Source organism: Carettochelys insculpta, chromosome 20 (genome assembly GCF_033958435.1).
Source record: "Carettochelys insculpta isolate YL-2023 chromosome 20, ASM3395843v1, whole genome shotgun sequence".
Taxonomy (NCBI): Eukaryota; Metazoa; Chordata; order Testudines; family Carettochelyidae; genus Carettochelys; species Carettochelys insculpta.
Window position 1 is genome coordinate 7,389,727 of NC_134156.1, and position 25,365 is coordinate 7,415,091.

The window sequence follows — 25,365 nt, forward strand, 5'->3', positions numbered from 1 at the left end:
CCAACAGGGGGTTGTCACAAATGAGCTTTGCATGGTAAGCTGCGGTGCAGCTGTGGGGATTTTGGCTGGAAAAATGAACCCGGCTCAGCAGCAGCCTGGCGGAAAGGAAGGGTTTGCCCCACTTTGGGCTGAAAGTCTCGCAAGCAGCTCGCCCAGCGTTGCTGGAAATGCAACCGGCGGCGGGGGGGGAGGAGCCTGAGCCTCATCGCACTGGGCCCTCGGAGTAAGCGAGAGGCCCAGGATACAGCCTCTCTGGGAGCCAGAGACCTGCAGCAAGGGGCCTGAGGACCTTGTGAGCGCCCCGGGACCATCTCTGCACTGGGAAGAGATGATTTGAAATGGCCAGAGTGGGTGAAGGCAGCAAGGCGCAAGGAGCCTTCCTCCTTAGCACGCACCCTGGAGAAACCCCTGCCAGCTTGCGCCTGCCTTGGCGAGGTTTGGCCAAGCTCCCAATAAGGAACCTGAAGGCCAGTGCGCAGGGACAGGCAGGAAACCTGAGCCCCCTGCTGGGGCCGGTGCTGGGGAAACTGGCTCCTTAGCTAATTCCTACCCTCAGCCTCATGCAGCTCCCCCTTGCACTGTGCTTCCTGCCAGCTATTTCCTGGAAGGAAGCCTTCGAAGCCAGGGCAGCTGTGATCGCACTAGCACACACCTGTCAACTTGCACAGGCTCCAAGCCGGGCGTGGGTGGGTGGAGGGAAGCAGCTGCCAGTGCCATGGGGAGAGGGCGAACTCACTCTGGCAGCTTCCCAGCGGAGGCTCAAGCAGGCTTGAGTACCCAGCAGGTGCTAAGCACGCACAGGGGTGTGGGTGGGGAAAGCAGGGCGGTCCCCTCCCCTGGGGGAGATTCCCCCACTGCCCCAGCTGCACCTGCCGCTCAGCCCTGCAGTCCCAAGATCGCTCGCTCTTCTGCGAAAGGCCCAGCACCTGCTGGCGCCACGCTCCCCCTCCCGCCCCCGCCTGGTGCTCAAAGGTCACAGGCCTCTCAACTTCCTCTTTCTCCGAAATCCAAACTTGGCCCAGCGCGCGGAACAGAAACAGCCACCGCGCCACGGCTGCAGCAGGCCTGGGGCAGAGCTGCCCAGAACGAGACAAGCCCAGCTCCTTCACAGCAGCATCACACCCCACCCCACCTGCCCGGCCTGCGCAGTGACACATGGGGATCCCTGCATGGGTGCACCGGAGGCTGATTGAGCATGGCTGCTTTAATAACCGTCCCTACCAGCATGGGCTAGAGAGATTTGCCAGCCCTGTTCAACTCATGCACAGTCAAGCAGAGGGGTTTAGCCCTCGCACAACCAATGCAGCTCAGTTACCAGGCTGCAGCTCTCGTGCAGCTAGGCCTGGCTTCCGTGTGCCCCTTGAGGTGTGAGGAGAGGCTGAGGGATTTAGTCGGCAGCAGCAAAGAGTGGCGGGGGGGGAGGTGGGGGGGGATTTGACAGCAGCCTCAGTTACCTGCAGGGCGATTCCAAAGGGGATGGAGAGAGGCCCGGCTCAGTGGTGACGGAAGACAGAACACGGCGCCATGGTCTCAGGTTGCAGAGGGGGGAGGGCTGGTTTGGCTATTAGGAATATTTCAGCAGGAAGCCCGGGAAAGGGTTACCTAGCACAGCGATGGCCAATCCACTCCCCCTTCGCCAGCGGGCAGTGTGGTGACATACAGCTCAGCACTGCTCACGCCCCCCCCAGTCGCCACACACCCACCCACCAGCTCCGCCAGCCCCAGGGGCGCCAGCCAGGTTCTGGTGTGGCTCGCATAGCACTTGCTCATGCACCCTGGCACAGCTTCCACCCAGGGCAACTTCTGTGAGTAATCTGGGGGGTGGCACCTGACTTAAGGGAGTGGAGAGGGAAGCTGTAGCAATCCATTGCATTCCTTTGGGGCACCCACTCCCATAGCGAGGTGGTGGAATCTCCAGCCCTGAAGGTGTTTAAGTCGCAGCTTGACAAAAGTCCTGGCCAGCATGATTTAGTTGGGGGTTGATCCTGCTGTGGGCAGGGGGGCTGGACTCAATGACCCCCTCAAGCCTCTTCCCAGCCTAGGATTCAGTGATTCTATGAAGGGCTTTGTAAGGTTTGTGACCCCCACCTCCTTCCTGCATGCAGCGGGTCAGAGTGGGGAGGCAGCCCTGATACCTCCAAACAGGCCCCGCCGCCTGAACATGAGCCAGCCAGCAGCTGTAGAGTAGTGCTCGTGCCTTAGAGTGGGGGGTGATTTTGGGATCAGCGCTACCCCTATTCCCAGGCTGCACCCAAGGGGTAAGTGTGTCCTGGGCCCACACTGGGTTCAATGGGAGCAGGAGCCTGTGCTGGGCATAGGACTGCAGCGAGATGCTCCCCCTAGGACTACTTGTCCTGGCCCCACTCACTGAGCACGTGTGCCACTTTCTAGCCCTAGATCTCCATGCACTTACTGTTGACAGACCCACCTGGGCTCTACCCCCATGGAGGAGCTCAGCATCCAGCCTCAACAGCTTCACTGCTCTTTTCAGCGCTGCAGCCTGAGGCAGCTGGCCCAGGCGCTCAGACTGGCTGCTGATGGTTTTAAATCACCGCGTCGACCTAGCATCAGTCTCCTGCTCCTGGTTGCTGCAGATCAGCCACCTTGGGCATGAGGGGCCTGGCCTTTCCGCACGTACAAGCTCCGTCTCCGCCGGACCTGACTCAGCCCTGCAGCAGCAAGGCACCAGAGTAGTAGCTGTGCCAGGTGGCTCTCCCTGTGGGCGTGTGAAGAGAGGGGGGGACAAACCTCGTGCAAAGGACAATGTGATTGAAGGCAGCACGTGACAAACCCCCCCCCGCCCCCCCACCTTTCACCCAGATCCTTGGAGAGAAGAAGTCAGCCCCCTTTCCCACTGAGCTCAGAGCCCAGGAGCGTCTGGCTGTGATTTCAGAAGAGCGCAGGCCCTTCAGAACCAGGGCACCCCACACAGCCCAGCCGGGATTTAAGTGCCAGAACAGGAGCTGAGGCCCTTTGTACATCCTCGTCCCCCTTAATCCCATAAATTCTCTTCTTCCTCGCTGCCCCCTCCAGCACGGAAGGGCCTACCCCAGGCGCTCATTCGCCAGGAGCCTTTCCCAGCATGCTGCTCCTGGTGCCTGGCCCTTCAAAGCTGGGCTGGTGGACCAGCTGCAGCCCTGTGGTAGCCTGAGCACACCCATGGTCTGGTGATTCAATGTACGATGCTGTCTGTCGGGTCTTCCCCCTTAGCTCGGAAGGACGTGGAACATCCTTCAGGGGAGTCGTTCAACTGGCACTGGGTCCCTTGACTCCGTGGGGCTGCTAAAGGCCTCTTGGGTCGAAGCCGGAGGGCTGTGCCACCCTCTGCTCTTCAGCTCAGTTTCTCTCTGACTTTGGATCCCCTTTTGATTCCACCGGGCGCGCTAGTTCCTGTTCCTATTTAAAGCAGTTGTTTGCATTGCATCAGCTTCCACGCGGCGGCTCGTTTATAGCTGTTTATAATCCCAGCACTCACGCTGAGAAAGGACCTCCTGGGTCACTCAGCCTGGCTCCTTCCCGGCAGAGGCTCGGCCCTGCGTTCCTCTCCAAGTGCTACGGCCAGACTAGTTCCCAGGCCCGGTCTGCGGCGCCACAGGCCAGCCAATGGGAGTTACATACCGTCCGCGATGTGGATAATGTGGCTGAAGTTGACATAATTCAATCAACTTACCGCGGCGTCTTCGCTGCGCCTGTTCCGCCGCATGGATGTGAGAACCATGGCCTGGTCCCCGGTGGCGTAGGCCCAGGCCCGGGCTGTGCGGTCAGACCAGACCGGATGGAATGGAACCACGCTGCTCGAGTCAGGCACAGAGAGCCTCCCGCAATGCTGGGTCTACCCCACCTTGTCCGGCTTCTCCTCCTTAGACAGCTCAGCCCCCATCACAGAGCTGTGTAAGAAGGGGAAGCCAGACAAGGCGCTCTGGACAGTGGAATGGTGAGGTGCTAGTGAAGGTTTGTGCCCCACTTTCGCTCCATTGCAACCAGCCAAACCCAAAGGCTACGAAAATCCCTGGCTGTCCCCCGAAGGGAGAAGATGGAGCTAAAGTGGAGCACAAACCTCACGCTCAGGCCAGCCCGAGTCATCAGTTTTTAGCTGCAAAACTAGCGAGCCCCAAGGCGTGAACTGAGCTGGTTCGAAGGGTTGGCCAAAAGGAGGTGGATTTTCACAGGGCCAGCAAAAGCCCACCCCACCGGCCACCACCCTTCCAGGTGTCGAGTCCCTGCTCCAAAGTGGGGCAGGCGGGGCCAGGACGTCTCAAAGAAAAGGTCCCCAGAGCCCTGTAACCAGGACCCAACGCTGCGTTTTCCTCCTGGCTGCTTTTGGGAAGGGGCAGAATCACTTTGGCACACGCTTTCCAGCAAGACTCAGCCGGAAGCAGACGCCAAGCACGGAACGGTCCCGGTCTGGCAAAGTTATAAGCAAAACAGAGTCTTACAACGGGAAGAGCCGAGCACCCTTACTATTAGGTCCTGCATCGGCAGAACATGGCTCCCGGCCGAGCGCAGAGAAGTGACTGGCAAAGGTTAATGTGTTGTCTGGTATCCCAGACTGGTGAATGAACAGAGTTCAGTTTTCAGCACCAGCGGCCCCTCCTGCTCCCCGAACAGAGAGAGCATTGAAAGGGTTCCAGAGGCCAGTGCAAAAGCAGCTTTCTGTAAGGCCGTGCACCGCGCTGCAGGAGCGGGGGAGGGACCAGAATCCTGCAGCCCCACCAGAGCAGCACTCACCCAGCACCGTTAGGCCCCCTGCAGCGAGGCCAGCAAACGCTTTCCCTACAGATCCGCCCTGCTCGGCTCTGCCCCATAAAAGGGCTGCAAAGCTGTTTCCCAGCTGATTGCAGCTTCTCACCATGCAAGCTCATCAAGGCGGAGACCAGGAAACCCTCTGCACCTGCAGCCCCTGGGTATCACCCACACCACGACCAGTCTGACCACCCAGCCATCAAGTGCCCGCTCTTCAGGGACCCCTTCATTCACTGGACTCCAGCTCGGTCACTGGTGCTGCTGTCTTGGGGTTTACCTTGTTGGAATCGGGGCACAAGATTTACAGGTTTTGTACCTCAAGAGCCCAGAGTGACACCAACCAAAGTCAGGGCCCCGTGGTGCAAGGGGCTGTACAAACTAAGAGGCAGTTGCTGCCCTGAAGCGACTGTCATGCAAACACCTGCACCGAGGAAAAGGAGAGCTATAATTTACCAGCAGCATGATCGTCTCTCTGGGTAGGCCCGTGGTCTGGAATCATGCTACTGCCCTGGTCTCTGCTGAATTGTCACAGGTATTAACAGGTTGGTCTCACCCAAACCAGGCCAGCAATCTGCCTGGGCATCAAACCTTTTGTCAAGTGCACAAGTCTATCTTTGGCGATGGATCTGTCGCTTGCTCTGTAAGTTACCACGTGCAGCGTACGAAAGCTCTGCCAGAACAGCAGCATGAAAGGCTTTCGCTAGTGCGCTTCTACCGCGTCTGCAAAACCATTCAACCTGCATGCGAAACCACAGGGAAAGGCCAGCCAGCCAGTTCAGGCTGGGAGCTGAGCCTCAAGCTGGTGTCTTCGCTTTCCAGATGTCCCCGCCTGTGAGCGGCTCTCCGGGCTAAATTAAGCCCCCTCCAATAACCTGCAAGTGGTCCCATTGTCTTTGGACTCTGCTCACATGACACCTGCCCTGCTCCATTGCCATCAGTGGCCTTGGACAGATGTAATTGATTGAAATTCAATACACCTCTGCTGATGATGCCCCAGAAGGAAGGGAATCCATCTTGCATTCTCAGCTGTGCTGGCTCTACACCCCAGCAGGAAGAGAAAGTAGTGAAAATCCTCACAGTAGGGTAGCCTCCTGCGCCAGCCCATGGGGTCCCGATACCCCTGGGGAGTGGGGGATGGATGACACAACCCTCATCTTTTCAGAGAAGGTGGCTTTTTTGTCCTCTGCTACTGCATCTTTTTTTCAGACAAAAGCCATTTGTTTGAAAGGTGTCAGGATCCCCCCACTGTAGCAAGCGATGGCAGGAGCGGTCACCATGAAATTACTTTCATCTCCGTATTTCTGCGAAACCCGTGCCTGGGGCTTGGAACGTGTCACTCGTGAACTGATCAGCCGGGTTGTGTTCTTGGTAACAATCACTTTCTACTTCTGTTACTGGATCAGAGCCAGTCTGGGTCAGTATCTTTTACCTCCCTGTGAGAAGAGCTTGGTGCTCTCTAGCCAGTTACTAATGGGCAGATATTGCTTCAAGCAGCCTCTGGAGCGGCTGCCTGGAGGGTAGCTAATGTAATGCTTATTTACAAACAAGGCTTCAGCGGTGATCCTGGCAATTACAGCCCAGCAAGCCTAATTTCAGCAGCAGGCAAATGGGTTGAAACTACAGAAAAGAACAGATGCACTAGGGAAGAGTTAACTTTGCTTTTGTAAGGGGAATCACGCCTCACCAAATAACAGTCTTTGAGGGGGGCGGGCAACGGGCATGTGAAAAGGGGTGATGCAATGGAAACAGCATACTTAAGATTTTCAGAAAACCTTTGTCAGAGTCTTTCAGCAGCAGCTTTGAAGCAAAGCAAGCGGTCAGGGGAAAAGAGGGAAGACCCTCCCACGGAGCAGTAACCGGTTAAAAGGGAAGACTAAACAGTCAGATTTCACAGCAGAGAGAGGTAATTTCCAAGGGTCTGTACTGGGCCCGGTGCTGTTCGGCATATTCATAAATGATCTGGAAAAAGGGACAAGGTGAACTGCAAAACTGGCCGACGATAGACAATTGCTCAGGGCAGTTACTTGCAAAGCTAAGTGTGAAGTGTTGGAAGATTTAGAGCTGGGGGCGGGGAAACTTTCTGGAGTTGGGGGCCACATGAAAAAACAAGCAAAAAACCACCCCACCCTCAATGTGGCCCCTGACTGAGACACTTCACTCCCCATGGGCTGGGGTGGAGAACAGGGAACTGAGCTTCAGGGCTTCCTCCAGGCTCCATTAACTCTTCCGGGAGCCCAGAGTGGTACCCACAAGGGGGGGTTTCAGGGTGTGCGATGGGGCTGCAAGAGAGCAAGTGCAAGGTCAGGGCATGAAGGAGGGTGCAGCTGTAGGCTGGGGGGCAGGATCTGGGCAGAGGGAGATGCAAGAACAGGCTAAAGACGGGGAGCGTGGGAGGGTGCAGGAGTGGATGCAGGTGAGGACTGGGGCAGGCAGGGATGCAGGTGTACCCAGCAGGTGCTAAGCGAGCACAGGGGTGTGGGTGGGGAAGGCGGGGCAGTGCGCTGCCATATCCCCGGCCAAAGGAGGGGCAGTGCACTGAGCTGCTTCCTGGCCCCACCAGGCAGAGCTCTGAGGGCCGGATCCAGCCTCGGCTTGTCTGATTCCAGCCCGCGAGGCTCGGGGCTCCACACCCCTCCCACCCCACAGCAGGCTGGGTGCTGGGGAGGGGAGCCCCGAGAGCGGGGACCAGAACCAGGCAAGCCCGGGGGCTGGAGCCAGACCGTAGGATGGGGGTTCCCCACCCTGAGTTAGAGGGGGGCTCAGAACGGGCGAGAGGACAACCAAGTGGCAGATGAAATTCCACATTAGCAAGTGCAAAGCGATGGGGTTTAACGTAGCTCGTCCCTCTCGAGAGGGAACTTGGCTCCACTGTGGATAGTCCTTCGAAAACACCTGCTCTGGGAGCAGCCAAGAGACCTAACGGAACAATACAACCAAACAGGAGAAGGACAGGGCCGGGTGCCGTCTCTGAGGAGCTATGAGCTTGTTACTCCAACTTTACCCCTTCTGCCTGGGCGCATGGAGCCAGCCCTCCGGCCCCTTCCCCCGGGGCTTGGCTACGCTGTCAGCTCCTCTGTAGATACTAACCCAGAAATCATCAGGAAGCCTTGTTATCCCCACCCTTGCTCTGGCCTATTTATATCTGGCCCTGCAGATTTCCAAGACCAGCATCTGATGAAGTGAGTCTGTGCTCGCGAAAGCTCATGCTCAAAACTTTTCTGTTAGTCTATAAGGTGCCACAGGACCCTTCGTTGCTGTATCTAAATCCAGGATCCCCCCGCCCCTCGGCCTCCGCATGGCTGTCCCAGCTCGGCAGAGAGCTACTCGACTAGAAAAGGGGCCGAGTCGGGTATGGAATGCCCAGGGCCAACTTCTTTTAGCTGCCCCAACTCATTTCTAGAGCCACTGAGTCTGGGTTAGTGACCAGCCCCACCTCCTGTCGTGCAGGATTTAAGCAGTGTCATGAACCTTCGCCTGGTGAGATGGTGCCGGCTTCCTGAGCCTGCTGGCAGCCTAGGTGCTGCTGCTGTAGTTCGAGCGGCTGGGCTTCCCGGCGGTTACAACTAGCAAAAGGGACAAGCAGCTGAACTGGTGCTGGGCAAAGCTCTGAGCTGCTTGCAGGGGGAGGACACCCGACACATGGCAGAAAAGGTGGAGTGGAGGACCCCTCCCCTTCACAGCGGCCAGGCTCTGGGGACAAAGGGAGAAGGGTGGGAGGGAGCTGCTCTTCCACCCCCATAGTGGGAGACAACACTCCTCCCCCCACCCCCCCATTCACACCTGCCAGACACACACAAAAGCCGGATTCCTCCACAGGGCTGAGCCGGCCCCCTGGCAAGAAGCCCAGCCCAGCAGGCTGGTTCTCCAGGGAGTTGCCTTCCATACCTGCCTCTGGCTGCTGACCGGCTGGTCAAACCCTGCCCTGAAGGGGCTCAGGCCTGCCGCCATGTACCAAAGAGCAGCTCTGCAGTCAGGTTCCATCTACACTTTACCCTCGACCGACAAAGCTTTACCCCTGAAACGTGCCAGCGCTGACAGCAGCGCCAGTGGAAGCCGCTAATCCAACGACAAACCTGCCACCCTTGTTCCCTTTATTTTTCCCCAGGTGTGGAATAAATTTTGTTACGCACAGAGGCATGCGCAAATGTGCACCCCCAACCGAAATGCACGCTGCCAGCGCTGGGCAGCATTTGAATCTCGCCCGGGCAGCCGGCCAAGAACTCAGCTTGCAGTGACCACTGCCGGCCACCCCTCCTGGGGGGCGGGCCGGTCGGCAGGAGCGCCCTGCGCACCACACAGCGGTATGGCTGAAGCAGCGGGCGTGGGCTGCCGTACGGTGCATTGGGTCACCGGAGCCCGCGTTAAGTGTCAGCGAGAGGACACGAGCGGGGGACCAGAATTCTCAGCCAGGCGAAGGACTCGGCTGCACCCAGCTTCTGGTGCATTCACCACATGCGCGAAACCCGTCTCGTGCCGGGAGCGCCTGCCCTAGGGACAGGTCCACGTGGGGGCCATAGCCACTCCCGGCCCCTTTGCACGGCCAGACGGGGGCGAGCGAGAATCCAGGCCAGCGTGCACAGGAGAGGAGGGGGTACGGGAAAAGCGCCCCAGGTCCTCCCTCCTCACCCCACCCGTGCCATGCTCACCCTTAGCACGGCCCGGCAGTGTCCTGAGCTACCCTGCCGCCGCGCAGAGAACAGGCCGGGAGCCGGTAGCTTAAAAAAGTCTTTTTTTTTTTCTTCTTTTAATTTTTAAATTAATAAAAAAACCTCCAACCTGGTGAAGCGAGATTCTGATTTGGAAACTAACCCTCCCCAGCCACCGCCTGTCCCTGCTGCCTTCATAAGGAGCCAAGCTGTACGCAAAGACGCGCCTTCCTGCTTTGCACGGCCTGCCCCTGGAGGGCGGAGAGGGGTCTCCCGGGGCCTGGGCACCGTGAGATTTAACCTGCACGAACCCCAGCCTGGCTCGCTTCCAGGGGCACGTGCCACAGACTCGGCCAACCTTCAGAGGAGAGCGTCACTGTGCCCAGCGAGGATGTCCAGCAAATTCAGACCCTCCCCCTGCATCTCCCGCTGCTCTCGCTGACCCGCAGGGGCCGATGTACCTTGGAGCTCAGCCTCACATTGTCCTTTGGGGGCTCCTCCAGCTGCCGCGGCGAGATGCCCCTTCCCTGGGCTGGCCGAAAGGCAGCCTGGTGTTCCCGAGGAGCGCGGAGAGGTATTGGCAACGGCGCACGCTCCTCTGGCCGGGACTGCGGACGCGCATCCTCATGCCCCCGTCGTCATCCTGCAGCATGGGAGCGCCGGGTTGAAGCAGGACGTTCCTGGCCTGTGGGGCGACGCCTTCCTGGAGCGGCCACCTTTCAGCGGGTGCGCGTCCCCTCCTCCCTCACCGGGCAGGGGCAGGTTTCAAGCAAGCCACGAGTCCGGGTCATACAGCTTTCTGAGCAGCCGCAGCCAGAGAACAAGGGAGGGGCTGGGAAGCGACGCAAAGGGCAACGGCGTCTCAGCCCTCCTACCTCTGCCCAAAGGAAGATCTCCGCAGCCAGCAACGTCCCATTGGCGTCACCACCCCGCGGCTGCCCTCCGGCTGCCAGGAGCAGGGAGGGTGACGCGCCGCAGCCCCCTCTCTTTCCATGGCTCTCATTCGCTCTGGATTTATATACATTTATATATTATATAGTTATATATTAAAAAAAGAGAAGACCAGTTACTGACTCTCCGGCTGGGAAAAGCCTCACGGGCTCAGAACCGTCCCAGCAGAGTTGCAAAAAAGAATTATAAAATATTCCAGTGCGCTTTGGGAACCCCCTCCCCCACCGCCCTGATCCCCGGCACCGCTTCGCTCGTCTCCCCTCCCCCGGCCGCCCCGCCCCCGCGCCAGCGGGAATGAGTCTTATCTCTGCCCGTCCATTGCAGCCATCGCTTTCTGCGGGGCGCCTCCTTGCTGAGACACGGGCGGCCACATGGGCTGCGGGTGGTGGAGGTGGTGGTGGAGATTGTGGCTGGTCGGAGAGGACGGTGGCACCCAGGCAGGTTGGTGGCTGGGAGGGGAGGAGGCCCAGAAGGGGCTGAAGTTTCCCGGTGGGGAGCAGGCCATGGATGGGATGGGGCTGTTGCTGTTCTGTAGGTTCTCCGAAGTCCTCAGCTTAGAAAACATGGCGAGAGCATCCGGGAAGTTGGGAGGCGTGGCCGGAGTATTGCTGGGCGTGCACATCTGGCGGGAGAGAAAGGGGAGAGCGTCAAACACCAGTGGCCACCGCACGCCAACAGCGCCAGAAAGGCAGAACCTGCACCGCCTGCGGGCGCCACGCCTGGCTGGGGCTGTTTCCCTCCCGAGGAAGGATGCCACCAGCCCTCGCTCAGCTTCAGCAGCGACCGTCCTCCTGCGAAGAAGTCTGGAAGGCCACCCGCAATAGCCACCCGGACAGCCCTCACGTAGACCGGACACTGCTGGAGCCCTCTCATCAGCGGGTCTAACCTACGGGGTGGCCGAGGTACCGTAGGGCTTCCCAAGGTGGAGCTGAACGGAGAAGGGCAACCGACAGTAAAGGCCAGGCAACGGAGACTGCGGTCACGAGCAATGTCTAAAGCAAGGCTCCCGCTCTGGGCTGGGCCGATTGTGAGCCTGGGACTCAGGATGCTCTAATTCCACAGGTGACACTGACTCGGCTGAGCCTTGGCCAAGAGACTTTGCCCCTCTAGGGACGACACTGCTTCCTCACCAGGAGGACGCAGGAGACATCAGCCAAGCACTCTCCATCACATGCCAGGCTCCTCTGTCACACTTCGGTTATCTTGTGATGGCATCTGAAGAACCACCGTGACAGGGCAGGCGCTACTTCCTCCTGACTCCCCCGCAGGCCGCCACAGAGCGGGCATAAAGCCACCGCTGTAATCTCACGCGGGCCGGGCCAAAGGGGCCCTCCAGGATTGTGGTCTTTGGCCTATTCCAGCAGAGGTTAAGCCTCTCTCGCCCAGCACCCCGGGACCCGAGCGGTGCTGGACGAGAGAATTTGCCGGACCACAGGAGGCCAATATCATCTAGCACATTACCAGCACTTCCACTGCTTGCTAGGCTCTTAGAAGACATTTAGGGGTAAATTAAAGCACGATGGGCCACACCCACGCTAAGTGACCATTGGGCTAATTAAAACCAGGCCAGATTACAGATGCTGCCGGACGAGTGTTCCAGATGAGAAAGGTTCAACCTCTATTAAAGGAGCCCTATGCTTAGATTCCCCCACGACTCCTTGCCCTGCCACTCGTCCCGATCCCCTGCCGGCCTTGGGCTCCTGAGAGCCTGACGCTAGTATCGGGATCCCACTGACAATGCCAGTCTACCAGACACTGGCCTCACACACCACCACTTTCCAGCCGTCCGGACAGTGGAACATTCCCAGTGCTCTGCGTTGGAAAGAGGGGCCCATCTTCTGATGAACATTACGGGTAAAGTACAACTTCTCTGGGACGGCACAACCCCCATCAGGGAGCACCGGGACACCGCTAGTCCGGGCCAGAGAGATTTAAGGAACCTCTTTGGAGCATCCCAAAGTCGCTGACTACATTGGAAGATCTTGGTGTTTACTCACTGTCCTGCCTCAGGACAGTCTGAAACCAACCTCCCCCTGCTCCACCCAGAGACACAGCTGAACCTTTCCAGTCCGTTCCTCCCCATTGCTGCTTTTCTGGAATGCAGCACCCAGAAGTCACCCAACAAGCTGGCACAGGGAGGAGGAGCAGCTTTTAAAAGGCTCCGGGGCTTAAGGCGCGTCCATGGAAGACGCGCCCCATCACCAGGCGCCTTCAGGTGAAATTCACCGACACTCTGCCATGGGCTCAGCTTGTTCTGCCTGTGTTTTGCCTGGCTTTGTTTTGACGCTGAACTTCATTTCCTGATTCTACTGCTGTTTTGTGTCAAGCTCTTAAAGGGGCCCTGGCTGGTTAAAACATTTAAAGCTCTTTTAAAGGGAGGCGACAGAAATGAAATCGTGTCAGTCATTTTGTAAAGAAGACTAGCTGCAGAACGGTCATACGGGGGAACCCCAAGTTCAGGGCTCTGCTGCACTCGACACAGAGTTCGGAGTAGTTCTGGGGTTGCCCTGAACCCCCTCCCCCAGCCACACTCTCTCTCTGGTCATACAGTCACTTTTTCCTACTGAAAACCTCTCCTGCAAAAGGACAGACACCCAGGCAACGGGGAAACTGACTAACTGATTTCATACGGGAAGGATGAAACTGACTGTACAGAATGCTGCCAAATGAACAAAGCATCTGAAAACATTCCTTTGTGAGCTAACTGCTCCACTCGTGCCATAGTGTAGGTGTGTTTTAAAAAAAAAAATCCCCAGACAAATCTGATTTGCAGGCTGGGGTCTTACGAAGCTGCTACCACCGGTGCTTTCAATTCTTGAAAAGGAGAAATTTTGAAAGTCCAGTTCAGCGTTTGCCAAAGTGTGGTACGCGAATGGATTTTAAGGGGTACGTGGTAGAAAATAAACAGACTCAGGAGATGAGCCCTGGGCCGGCACTGGGAAGGGGGGGTACGCCAATAAGGCTGAAGTCCTGAAAGAGGCAGGCGAATGTTTTCAGTTTGGGAAACATGGATCTAAATCATTCTTCCCTTGGGGGTGGGGGGGAATTTACTCTCTCAACCATGTGTTGTGACAGTAAAAATAAACTAGCCCTTTTACATGCACTAGTGAGCCTATGGCCTGCTTTAATTGCCACCACCACCAGGGAAATTTTGCAGCCGAAATTTTTAAAGGCCACAGAAGCATTTCTAGTTTTTATTCCCCACCCCCATCCTTCCAAAAACACCCGAAAGAGCATCAGCCAGAAGACTGCCCCCCAAAAGGAGGACAAGGCAGCACTGGGGCCTTTTTGAAAGATCACCTCAATACACCAACGAGGGGCAATCGTCAAAAGTCACAACAAAGGACGAAAGCTGGAACCTGAAGCGCACAGCTGCCTCTCCACATCCAGAGTTGTATTACAAACCCATCACTGCAGTCAGCGTAACTTATGAAGCAAAGCATCACCAAAATCCTCCTATGGCGAGCTGCCTGGCCTTCCTCTGCAAGGCAGTTGAGCCTATTTTATTTCTTCCCCTCATCCACTACCATTTTTTTTTTTGCAAGGCATGACTTGTGTCAGAGAAGGTGGATCTACCTGAGCTCCCCGCCTCTGCTCTACAACCACAGACTCTCGTTGAGTAAGTCCAGCAGGGTATGTTGCAAAGACCAGATCTGTGCCACGTCTGTCCATAGCCAGAGGAGGGGAATGAAGGTGAAAGGAGATTTTGATGCTTACGGGAAGAAAAGTGCTTTGCAAACCAGCCTCCTCCACCCAGCTCTGCAAACAGGTTCTGGCAAAAACCTGGAGCTCTTTCAAGGGCTCTGCTCTCCCGTCTTCACCTGGCTGGACTAGGGCTCAGAACCAAGCTGTCCCTATTCACCAGGAGCAAGAGGTTCCAATGAAAAGAAGCAATCCAAAGGACATAAAGTGGCCCCTGGACACATGGCAGCGACCGGCTGCCTGATCAGTGGTCTCAGGCGACAGGGAAGTGCATGCATACGCAGTGTGGCTCTTGCTGCTAAACAAGTGGTGGGATTGTGGGTCCCCCTCTCTGGAATCACCAGGGCCTCATGTTAATAATATCCCAGGGACCCAGGGTAGCAACTGAGCCTGGCGCGTTACCACAACAAACAGAAGCTGCACTATGAGCCGCTGCCTCTGTCGTCTGGCCGAGGCTTGGCTCCGATTGGGTTACAAATGCTCCTTTCCTGTCCCCAGGCTCTACCCCCGCCCCTCCGCACCGAGGGCCCTGGGGAGCAGCAAACACCTCACCACAGCCTGTCCCACCTTAATAATCCGGGAACCTTTCCAAGGAGGGTTTACGAGGTGGAACAGAGGGGACTGGCTTCGCTTTTAAACGGCAACAGCAAAGAGGCCTCCCGAGCCCACATCTAACATTTCCACCCACTATAAATAGACAGGGAGAAACAATGCGTTCCAAAGGTCAGACTATGCCGTAGGATTGGCAGGGCGAAGGGCAGAGACCTGGGCCGGGGGAGAAGCGAAGTGCATCGGAGCTGGAGAAGAGCCCCAGGGCACAACTCCGATGCAGCGAAGAGGAAGGACGAGTCCGATCTCTGCAGCCACGTCAAGGGGCAAAGCCTGGGGGCGAGGGGGGAACGACAGGCTGTCCGTGCAACGGTTTGCAGACGTGAAGCAATCCTTGCACGCTCAGGCCCGTAAAACCTTTACGAGTTACATCTCCAGCGCTGCCGCGTGGGTGGCAACACAGAGCCCGACAGGAGAGGTCTTGGCACAAAGACTTCACGCTGTCCACATTCTTCCAGGTCATCCTTGTAAAACTCCACCAGCCCCCAGGAAGCAACGTTGGGCAGATGAGTAAAAGATCTCCCCCAGGGCACCTAGTATCCCCCCGCACCACCTTCCAGGAACCAGCTGGAGGACGCGTGAGTGACCTTTGTGCGGAGGTTCATAAAAGCTAACGGCCCTTTGTAAGATTGTTCTTTGCCACCTCGATCATCTTCCACCCATCCATAAACCACCACCACTTACCCTGCTGTAAGGGAGTGGGAAAAGTGGATTTAGACACATGCAACAAATCAGAGAAGAGACACACGACAGCCGCTTGTTCAAAGCGACTTAACAGCTTTTCCCCCCGTCCCTGGTAAGCCACGACAGTCCTGTGCATTCATTCTATTTTAGTCTCAAATGCCCTTCCCACTCCCTTCTAGCCCCTCCCTCGGCTCCAGCAGAGTCTGGTGATAGGGCTTTGTATTTTCATCATCGTTGTCACACCCTCGTTGGGCAACAGCGGTGAGAGAAAAAGCCAACTCTCAGAGACCAGCCCAGGAGAGACAGAGCAAGCCAGCACCAGCTCGTGCACTGAGAGCGGGTGTGCAAGACAGATGCGCCACAGGCTGTGGTGCAGCAGCGTGGAAGTGAAAAGTGGAATTATCAGAGGCTGAAAAACAGATCACCGGGGATCTACCAAGAGCAGGCAGCAGCCTGGCTCATCATCATCATGCCCTGAAGTTCAGGGACGCCGATCAATTTCGCTGCACTTGACAAGAGGCAAAAAAACCCACCTGATTAAGATGCAGTCCCCTTGCTTCCAACAAAGCGGCTTCTGACCACACAAGTTTGTGCCCAAATACATCTGTCTGTAAGGAGCCAGAGGACTCCTAGGGTGTGTCTATACAGCAAAGCTATTTAGGAAAGCGCCACTATTGCAAACCAACTATGCGAGCGTCCACACAGCAAAACACTTATGTCAAAATAATTTCTAAATAGTGGACGGCTCATTTCAAATTCCGTAAGCCTCATTCCACAAGGAATAGCGCCAAATCTGAAATTAGTTATAGTTCTGCCAGGGGCTCTAACCCAAAATAGGCTCTTTTGTGGGTAGGTGCACTATTTCAGAATAAGTTTTGCTGACACTGGGGCTTCCCCGTAGTGTAGACATGTTATTCTGGAATAACAACTCCAGAATCAACTATTGCAGACTAACTCTGTAGTGTAGACACACCCCTTGTCTCCTGTTTGAAACAGTTTCGAGACTGATTAGGGCCCCGATTCAGCAAAGCATTTAGGCACGTGCTTATCTTTGAGCACATGGGTGAGCAATTAGGGCCCAGTGCAGCATGTAAGCTGCATGTTAACTCAACGCGGGTGCCCCCAGAAGGCTGGCTCCATCAAGAATCGCACGCTTGTGCCTAGCTGGAGAGAAGCTGACGTCACAGCCCGGGAAGGTGATACCCGTGGGCTTCAAAGGAAAGGTCCATAAAAATCACGAGCAGATCATGGAGCAGGAGGGACGGACTCAACATACCCACGGGGGAGACGGTCCCAGCTGCTCCCCTCCAGCGACCCAGGGCAGAACAGCGAGCCCAGAGCCAGCAAAATATCAGGCCTGGACAAATTCGTGAATAGGGGAAGATGCAGCATAAGGGATCACTCACACACAGTGACTCACCCTTCCTAGCCCGCCCTGTTCAACAAACAAAAGCTGCAGAATTAAAATTTTAGCTCAGCAACTGGAAGCAGAGTTGCTGGTTTTCACCTTAGGCATAGTCAGTGACGCCAACAGCCGCCACAGGCCTGGGGGCAAGGTACAGAGGGGCCCGGCTCCACACCTCAGAAGGGGTGGAACCTCAGGTGGAAGGGATGGGCCCAAGGGCAGTCAGCCCTTAGTGCTGCCCAGAACACAGTGCTGGGCCTCCCAGCAGCTCTCAGAAGCCATGCAGAGCTGTGGAATGACGCTCCCACAGCATTGCAAGGGGGTCTGGAGCTGCTGCTGCTGCTGCCGCCTCTATGCAGTTGCCCCCTTCTCCTCCCACCCATTAGCAGGCTTGGATGTAGCCTCCTCGATCATTACATGGTGTGAGTATCCAATACGGGCACCCCCCCCCCACTCCGCCTCATCCTCCTTTATAAACAGCCTTGTGAAAACAGCTCCTGGGGTTCACATCTAAGCCGGCTGGACAGCGCGTTTTAAAAGAGCAGGGCTCCCTTTGGTGTCGAGAAAGGGACAAGCCACGCATGCGTCCTCTCTCACAGAGCAACCGTGCCAGAAGTCAAGTCTCGTCCACGCACAAGCGACACCGGTTTAAAAACGGGACGCAGTTCCTCTAGTACAAACTGAGCGTGCACACACTCATTTTGCACCTGCTTTGTTGCAGCTTCAAACTCAGGTTTTAAACCGAGCTAAGTGTGACACACAGATCACACAGCAGACCCCCGACATATATGATTTTGACTTATGCGTTACTTGCATTAATTCAAATCGAAATCGTGAGTGGCGGGAAGCCAGAAACAAGGCGGCGGCCTGACTCCCAGCTGCCCTCTGCTTGCAGGAGCCAGGAAACTGACCAACGCTGCAGCACTGGTCAGTTTCCTGGTTCCCAGGAGTGGCGGGGGTGCTGGGAACCAGGTGGCAGCCTGCCTCCTGGCTCCCCTCTGCTTGCAGGAGCCAGGAAATTGACCAGCAGCTCCCCCCACTTCAGGAGCCAGGAAACTGACCAGTGCTGCTGCGCAGGTCAGTTTCCCAGTTCTGCAGGTGGAGGGGAGCTAGGAGTCAGGCTACCGCCTGGTTCCTGGCTCCTCTCGGCTTGTGCAAAATTTGAGTTATGCATGGTTGTCAGGAACACAACCTATGTGTAACCTGGGCAGTGGGGGGTCCCTACTGCACAGAAATGAGATCAGACACTCCCAGGGTGACACCTTGTGAGCAGACGAGGCCTAAATTAGCTTCTGAACTTTGCTCCTTTTCTCCATTGTACGTTCTACTCATTGGAGAGGCCGACCTGTCACAATCCTCCTCCAGGCCATTGGGGCTTGGGTATAGCTCAGTCCTATCCTAATGAAACCCACCTTCTCCAAAGTATTAGCTGCCAAGTTTCCATGGAGCCTCTTTGCACCTTCAGAATTCATGCACGCAATCAGGCTCTTTCCTGCAGCACCCATGTATGTTGGGGAGAAAGGAGCGACAGGACTTTGTAACTCAGGCCAATTCAATGGGAGTAAGATTGCTTTTAAAGTGGCTCCACTTCCCACTCAACTCAATTTGTGGAGAAGGAGACAGAGTGTGCTCAAGGTTTTTTAAGTGTACGCCCCACAGCCTACCAGGCATTTTCCCAGTCAGTGGATTTCACTCATCTAATTTGACTGTGGCACTCATTGGTAGCGGTACCAAAAACGGATCCATCCAGCGTCCAATCTTTGACTCTGGACAACATCCAAAGTCGTTACAGGTAAGGCTAATTAATTTTAGAAGAGGGAAAACCTCGTGTATCAAGATTTGAGACAATCAGTGACTACTGAGTACCAGACAATCTTGAAGGTGATCTTGAATCTACCTGCTGTATCAGAGAGGTAGCTGAGTTAGTCTGTATCTTCAAAAACAACGAGAAGTCCTGTGGCACCTTGTAGACTAACATATCTTGGAGCATAAGCTGTAGGCCTCTGTTGCAGGCAGAACACTGAAGAAGGTGGCTCTTAGGATGATGCACTGTGACTATTTCTATATTGTAAGTACAGCGAAAGCTTCAGGATTTACTTTCTTTGCACCCAATCTTTGTATCCCCTCGGGGTAATTTTTAGTCAGAGTTGGAATTATGCAAATGCTCCAATAACGTTATTTGGAAGCATTCCTAAAATATGGCAGCCAAAAGGAATAAAAGGGGGTGCCCTCAGCTCACCTTCAAGTAAATACGGTGGGCCCAATTCTGCCACATTATGCATACTGAGAGGTCCCCAGGAAATGAATGGCGGAAAGCACTATTCAATACAAGGTGGCAAAAGGAGACCCTGAATTAGTAAAATTGCTGAACCCAAACAAGGTCCTGTGCAAAGTGGCCCAAGTGCCTGAATCTTCTGCCAAGGAGCAAGGCAGAAGAAACTACCCTGGTTTTGGGAGAAGTGACACACCGCCGAAAGGAATTTGCAGTATCTAGCTGCGCACCAGACCCACTCAAAAAAGAGAGAAACATTACAACGTGGGGGCTCTGAAGTTTGTAAACATCAGGAGATGGCAGAAGGGACATTTATGCCCTAAGCGGCCAGATTCTGATCACAGCTCCAATTAGGGTAGCAGGATCTATCCACTGGTTTCAGTGGAACCACCCCAAAAAACACAAGTGTAACAGGACTCTGCTTGAAAAACGTGAGAGGAGGAGGGTCCTTTTCGTTTGGACACTGTTAGTAACTTGCATTGCCTTTTATCCTTTGGCACTCAGCTGCCTGCAGGACAGGCTCACTTGATGCACTGAATAAATAAGTTAATCTTGGTTTTCGTCTGAAGACCAGACCCAAGCGGTAGCATGAACGAAACGGGTGGGGAGGTGTGGAGGGCTGCTGGACTTTCATGCACGAGCTGGCCACGCTGCAAGCTCAACAAGGACACTGGCCAGAGAAATGCACTCTGGCAGTCAGCGTTTGGTGTCTGGAGCTGCACTTTCACCCTAGAGGCAAGAGGGGGATATTTCTTGCCCCGTAAACAAAGTCCTCAGAACAAACACAAAGCAACACAGACAAGCAGGCTCCTCTTCTCTGGCTCGTCTGCTTCATGGGACCCAAACCTTACAGGGTATCAGCCCCCTGCCCTGGGAGCACTCGCTCCTTTGAGGATGGATTTCTGCACAGCAAAGGGCAGAGGAAGGTGAATCTCAAATCTGCCTCGCATGGACCCTAATTAGAAGAAACCATGCTTGAAAAATCTGCTGAGAAACCGTAACACGAGGAGGCCTAATCTGCCTACATTCTACAAGCAGATTTGTGCACCCATGATTTTTCCAAATGCATGGTAGGCTGAGCACACAAACAGGCATCAAAGGGGTGTGATTACAAGGCACCCACATGCCTGGCCAGAGACCCTCCTTGTTGCTGGTGAAATGCCTGGAGTTTTAGCAGGGGGCTGGCAAATTTCCCCACCTGGTTTATGTCAATATCAACATTCCCTATCTGTAATGTCAACAGATCAGATCCAGTAAAAAGACAGGCGGTTCTGCTGCCTCCATTTTTGTTTTTAAATAAAACAATTTAACAGCTTGGAGCCCCCGGCAGAATCTAGACACTCACACTTCAGAGTTCTCCTCAATCAGCGAAACCTGACCATTACAAATTATATGGAACTTTACGTTACCAGGTAAAAGGCTCCAAATCGGACACTGAATTTCAGGCAGCCACAACACTGGGAACTAAAAAGAATTCCATTTTCTCCTGTCCCCAAATCCTTCTTATGCTGTTTTAAATAGAGACCTTTCCCTTGGGCATCCCAAGATGTTCTTCTCTTAGAACAGCCTGTTCTCACCTTGTTTCAGAACAGGATGGAAATAGCATAATAGGAGCGCTTTCTTGACAAGGCTATTGGTGTGTACACATGTCTTGCGATAGGGGGAGCATCTTTTATCTAAACAGAAACAGTTGTATCTGTGAAAAATCTCTTGATTTGTTCTGAAACAGCTCTCCTCAATCTCCATTCTCTGATCTGAGCTGCTTGTGGCAGTTAAGTTTCAGACACAAACTCAAGAGATTAGGGCAGATTTAAAAAAAAAAAAGAAAACCACACACACCCCAACAGAAGTGCCAAAAATGTAGCACAAAAGTCAGACTGGTATCTGGGAGATATGAATAACTTTTGGCCAAAAAAAAAGGTCAGGTTGCAGATCGTGTACACCAGGTTCCTGATTAATATTTAACTGGTTATAAAAAGAGGGAGGGTGAAACTAACCTACTAAGCAGCCAAGATTTCCTTTGTTTGGAAATACTATTAAACCTGCTTTTGCAGAACCTAGAATTTGTAAGCCTCTAAGGAAGAGGGTGAAAGTTTGGCAGCACAAGAAACCATTCAGGAATAGGCTCCTCAGTCTTTCTTTTGACAACACAACCTCAAGGGCAGATTGACGCTCAGATTTAAGCCAATCATTTGATGAGTAATGGGAGAAACATACCAATGTCACTGCTCTTGCATTTGAATATCAGGGTTCAAAGATTTTAGAACACCAGAAAGGATTGTTCGGGGTTGAACTGTTAAGCAGTTCGGGGCCATCGGCTAAAATTGTGGCCCCCCCCCTTTAAAAAAAAAAAAAAAAAAAAAAAAAAGAATTGGAGATAGATTTCTCTTCAGTTCATACTACAGTTTGGGGTTTTCTTATACTCTTGTGTAAACCAGCTTGATTAAAACATGGTAGGCTTCCTGTAGTAGTCTGGCAGTGAATGAATCAAATTGGTAAGGAATCACCCCTGCTGTGTGGTAAGCAGTTCAAAAAGCTTGAATCATGCCTTCATCTTCAGAGTTTGATCTGGGTGTGTGAACTAATAACTGCAACCTCCATCTTTAGTGGAAGCTGGTCTTCAGTCAAGCCACCCAAGGACAATGCCTGTGAATTTCCAAGCTCATTTACAAATCACATGGGTGTAACACCAGATTGGGAGTAAAGGAAAAAGATAAATCTAGTTCCTTTTACGTAGGCTTTAGGCACTGGACTGAGCCTCAAGATACCTGAATTCTGTGTACAGCTCTGCCACTAGCCTCTTGCGTGACTATAGGTCAGTAACAATCCATGCCTCAGTTTACCTTCTCACTCATTCTTAGATTCTTCAGCTCTGAAGAAATGGGTCTGCTCCACGTAAGCGTAAACTCATCAGCTAATAAATTATTCTGTTCATCTAAAGTGCTAGATGACTGCTGGTTTGTTTTGTTACACTACACACTAACAGGGCTGCCTCTCTGATATCATTCTGAAGTATTTACACTGCAAGGTCTCTAGGGCAGGTCTTTTTGTACAGTACCTAGCACAATGGGGACCAGTATCTGCTGGAGCCTCTAAGTGCTCTAATTCTGGGCAGAAATTGTGTGCCAGAACGGGGGTGGGGGGGCAGTATGAAGTGAGGAAATAAGAGCATGCATGCAAAGTTCCTGAGAGCCATTTTTCTGTTTTGTTCCAAATCTTTTAAAACTGGTTGCAAGTTTTAACAATGGCAAATACAGGAAGAGAAAAATCCATGGCTTAAACTGCATCTGCTCTTATCCTAACACATGGCACTGCTTTAGTTTCCTTTTAAAAAAAAAAAACAAAAAAAAACAACACTTCCCCATTTCAGCAAAGTGACTTGCCCTCAGCCAAGGTTGAGTAAAGTTCTTCTGGAAGTTCAGAGGAAACGTACGGGGGAAAGGGTCTGCCCCCCTACCCCATCTCAATTCAGCCGGCTCTTTTACTCCGTGCAACTATCAAGATCTATGTGAAGACAAACTATTTCCTGGCAGACATTTTGGCTCTTGTTTACATTTGCAGTCTGTGTATTTCTCTTGTTGCAGAGCAATATGGCTGTCACAAGGGCTGACAGTTTTCAATACACAACCCTTCCCCATTCGGGCTCTAATTTTTACATGGCTTTTTATAAGAAAAACTAACAGCTGGAGGGGGTGGGGGTGGAGAAGGCATTTGTAGCTGCTTTTGCGAGGCTTTCAGAGATACAGAATTACCTTTTCAGACTTCCTTTATTCATAAGATTAAGGATGATACACGATGGTGTGGGGGGGAAGACACTACAGTAAATTTCTAGCACACAGAAAGTGAAGATACCATAGTGAACAGCACGTGTCTACAAAGTTTGGGTCACTTACCATCTGATGGTGGTGGTGATTATTGGGAATGTTGGTTTCTTGGAAAAACGCACTCAATGCAGTCTGCAAAAAGCCAACAAGAATTTGTTAATTCCAGCAGCCAGCCAGAGCAAACCCACAGGAGACAGTAAAGACGGGGAAAGGTTTTGTTTTGTTACATGTAAAGGGGACTAGATCTTGTTTTAAGTATGTTTCAACTGTAAACAAAGAGCTTAAGACAACAAACGCGCTGTTTGCATTTCTCGGCACTGGCCTGGCCTGGCCTGGCTTTGAAATGCCAATTTTCTCCCCCTTCCCCCCCCCGCCCTTGCCAAAGGAGGAATGAAGCTCCAAAGGAACCCAAAACAAGACCACAACCCCCAGCCCCTCCTCACCCCCAGCCCAGCCCAAATACCAGCAGGGCCCTTCTGTGAAGCCCGCTTTCCTTAATCGGGGAAGGAAAAGGGGCCGGGGTGGGGGGGCAAAGGCGAAACAAGCCTTCAGCAGCGGGCCAGCCCGAAACTGACAAAGCCCCTGGGGGGGATCGTTTCCTTTGATGTGCACAGAGCCTGCTCTTTAAAACCCCATTTGTCAGCCCCTTCCTCCCCAGGCTTTTCATCCACGTGAAGGGGGTTAAAGCCCTTCTCCTCTCGTGTAACACCAGCCCCCTTTGTTTTGTTTTGTTTTTTGTAATTCTAGCGGAGAAAGCAAGCCCCCGAGCGGCCACAGCACATTTTACTACGCAGGCTCTTCCTGGGTCCCTGCGCCCCACGGGGGCTGGGAAGGGGTGAATTCTCCCCCCCCCCCCCCAGCACGGGGGCAGCTTCCCCCGTGTATTCTCCCCACCCCACCCGAGAAATCGGGGCGGAGAGCGACCAGACCCCTTTTCAATGCGCCCTTCCAGGGTGCGGGAGCGCAGAGGCGGCTCCAGATTTGGTTACAGGGCAATATATAAATAGGCAGCGGGAGAGCGGCGAGCCGGCTCCCCTCCCTCTCCCACCGCCCCCCTAGGAAATTACACGAATAAAATTTATTCCACCCCCCCCGCCGCAGCAGCAGCAGCAGCAGCAGCAACAGACGCTACGTGCGAGGCCTCGTGCACCGCCGGCCCCGGAGGCGCTGCTGCAAGAGGGAGTCGTAATGAAGTCCTAGTAAGGATTGTTTATGGGCGGCAGCTTGAGCAGGCGGCGGCGGCGCCAGGGCCCCCTGTTCCGCGGCCGGCCGTGTCCCAGCGCTGTTGTTAAATACAGCCGCGTACACACGCGCGCGCGCTCCACCCCCACAAGGCCAAGTGTTTTAGCCGGAAAGGGAGAGCGGGGAGGCGAATCGCGGAGTGCAGGGGGGGAGGGGGGCAGCACCACGCCAGGCTCCCAAGCCCCCCTCCCCCCGCCCCGCCTTGGGGTGTCCCCCCCCCCCAGCCACGCCACGCACCTCGAACTGCCAGTGAGCCGCCTGCAGCAGCTGCTTCGCCTGGTCGGCCGCGCAGCCCGCGGCCAGCACGAACTGGTTGATCATGACCTGGTGCCTCAGCTCCTCCATATTCACCGACATGGCGAGGGAAACGGAACCGCACCGAGGCGGGGAGCGGGGCAGGAGACACGCCGGGTGCCGCGGCGGCGCGTGGGGGGTGAGCAATCCACCAAGGCCCTTCCCGCCGCCCCCACCCCACGCTCGGCTCCCCCTGGCCCTGCGGCTCGGCCGAGACCCTCCTGCCTCCTCCCCGCCGGGTTCCGTCGGCTCCGAGCCGGTTGCGTTGCGCTCCCCCCACCCCCCGGCCCCGGTCCCTCCAGCTCCTCGGCGGCTCGAGCACCACAAACAACAGCACAGCAGCCAGGGGCGGAGCAAGTGGGGGAAACTGGAGGCGGGGGGGGGGGTGGTGGAAGGGAGGGAGGCTGGAGGTGTCTCAACGTTCCGTTCCCGGCGTTCCGAGCCCTCTGATTGGCCACCGCCGTGTTCTTCACATGTATGAACGTTCGATTCGAATCTTCCAGCTCCCCAAGCGGCGGCTGTTTCGCCCCCTCCCTGCCCCCACCTCATGCTCTCATTGGGGGAGAAGGAGCCATCGGGCTCCTTCCCCATTGGATGGCTGCTGTGTTTTGGATCGGGGGAGGCCCCCTATTGGCCTCTGTTTTTCCAGGGGCGGGGGGAGGCTGTGCTTTTATGCGAAATGAGCTGCGAAGCCCGGCCGGCTCGCTGATTGGCTGTCACTCCTTTCTGTGTTTCTCTGGCTGGGGGAAAAAAAAAAAAAAAACAACCATGTTTGTAAAGCCAAGTTCATTCAAGAGCTTCATTGAAACCAACATGCTCAGCTGGAAAAGCAGGACTCGACCAAGCAGCGGCAGAAATGGCTCTGAGTCATTTCCTTTGAAAGAAATAGTGATCCTGAGAACCAAACTTCTCACTACAGAAAATAGCTTTGCAGCTTCCGATTCTTGCCGTGTGTTTAACACGGGGGGTTGAGGATGGCTCTTTCTTCCTTTT

The 25,365-nt window shown here is 54.7% G+C and overlaps 3 protein-coding genes across 3 annotated transcripts in view; 2 read left to right on the forward strand and 1 right to left on the reverse strand.

The window, feature by feature from the left end:
- QRICH2 (glutamine rich 2) overlaps positions 1 to 9,347 on the forward strand; it is a 77,658-nt gene extending 68,311 nt beyond the window's left edge. The window contains exon 21 of the transcript XR_012648280.1: positions 8,849 to 9,347. The gene's annotated coding sequence lies outside the window, so the exon portion shown is untranslated. The remainder of the gene's footprint in view (positions 1 to 8,848) is intronic.
- A 1,168-nt stretch (positions 9,348 to 10,515) lies between these two features.
- UBALD2 (UBA like domain containing 2) lies at positions 10,516 to 24,641 on the reverse strand. The gene is made up of 3 exons (XM_075014892.1): positions 24,316 to 24,641; positions 22,906 to 22,968; positions 10,516 to 10,962 (listed from the first exon to the last, which is right to left on the reverse strand). Exons 1-3 carry the CDS (start codon positions 24,433 to 24,435, stop codon positions 10,642 to 10,644), a joined length of 504 nt encoding a protein of 167 aa, XP_074870993.1. The 5' UTR covers positions 24,436 to 24,641; the 3' UTR covers positions 10,516 to 10,641.
- Positions 23,953 to 25,365, forward strand: part of RNF157 (ring finger protein 157) — a 101,716-nt gene continuing 100,303 nt past the window's right edge. Inside the window, exon 1 of the mRNA XM_075014886.1 lies at positions 23,953 to 24,035. The gene's annotated coding sequence lies outside the window, so the exon portion shown is untranslated. The remainder of the gene's footprint in view (positions 24,036 to 25,365) is intronic.

What these genes read in the sequence shown, in the direction of transcription:
- UBALD2 (XM_075014892.1), bottom strand. Translation starts at nt 24,435, where the DNA reads ATGTCGGTGAATATGGAGGAGCTGAGGCACCAGGTCATGATCAACCAG. An exon ending in CGGCTCACTGGCAGTTCGAG is followed by an intron (nt 22,969 to 24,315) that starts GTGCGTGGCGTG and finishes GGCTTTTTGCAG; the next exon opens with ACTGCATTGAGTGCGTTTTT. An exon ending in ATCACCACCACCATCAGATG is followed by an intron (nt 10,963 to 22,905) that starts GTAAGTGACCCA and finishes CTCTCCCGCCAG; the next exon opens with ATGTGCACGCCCAGCAATAC.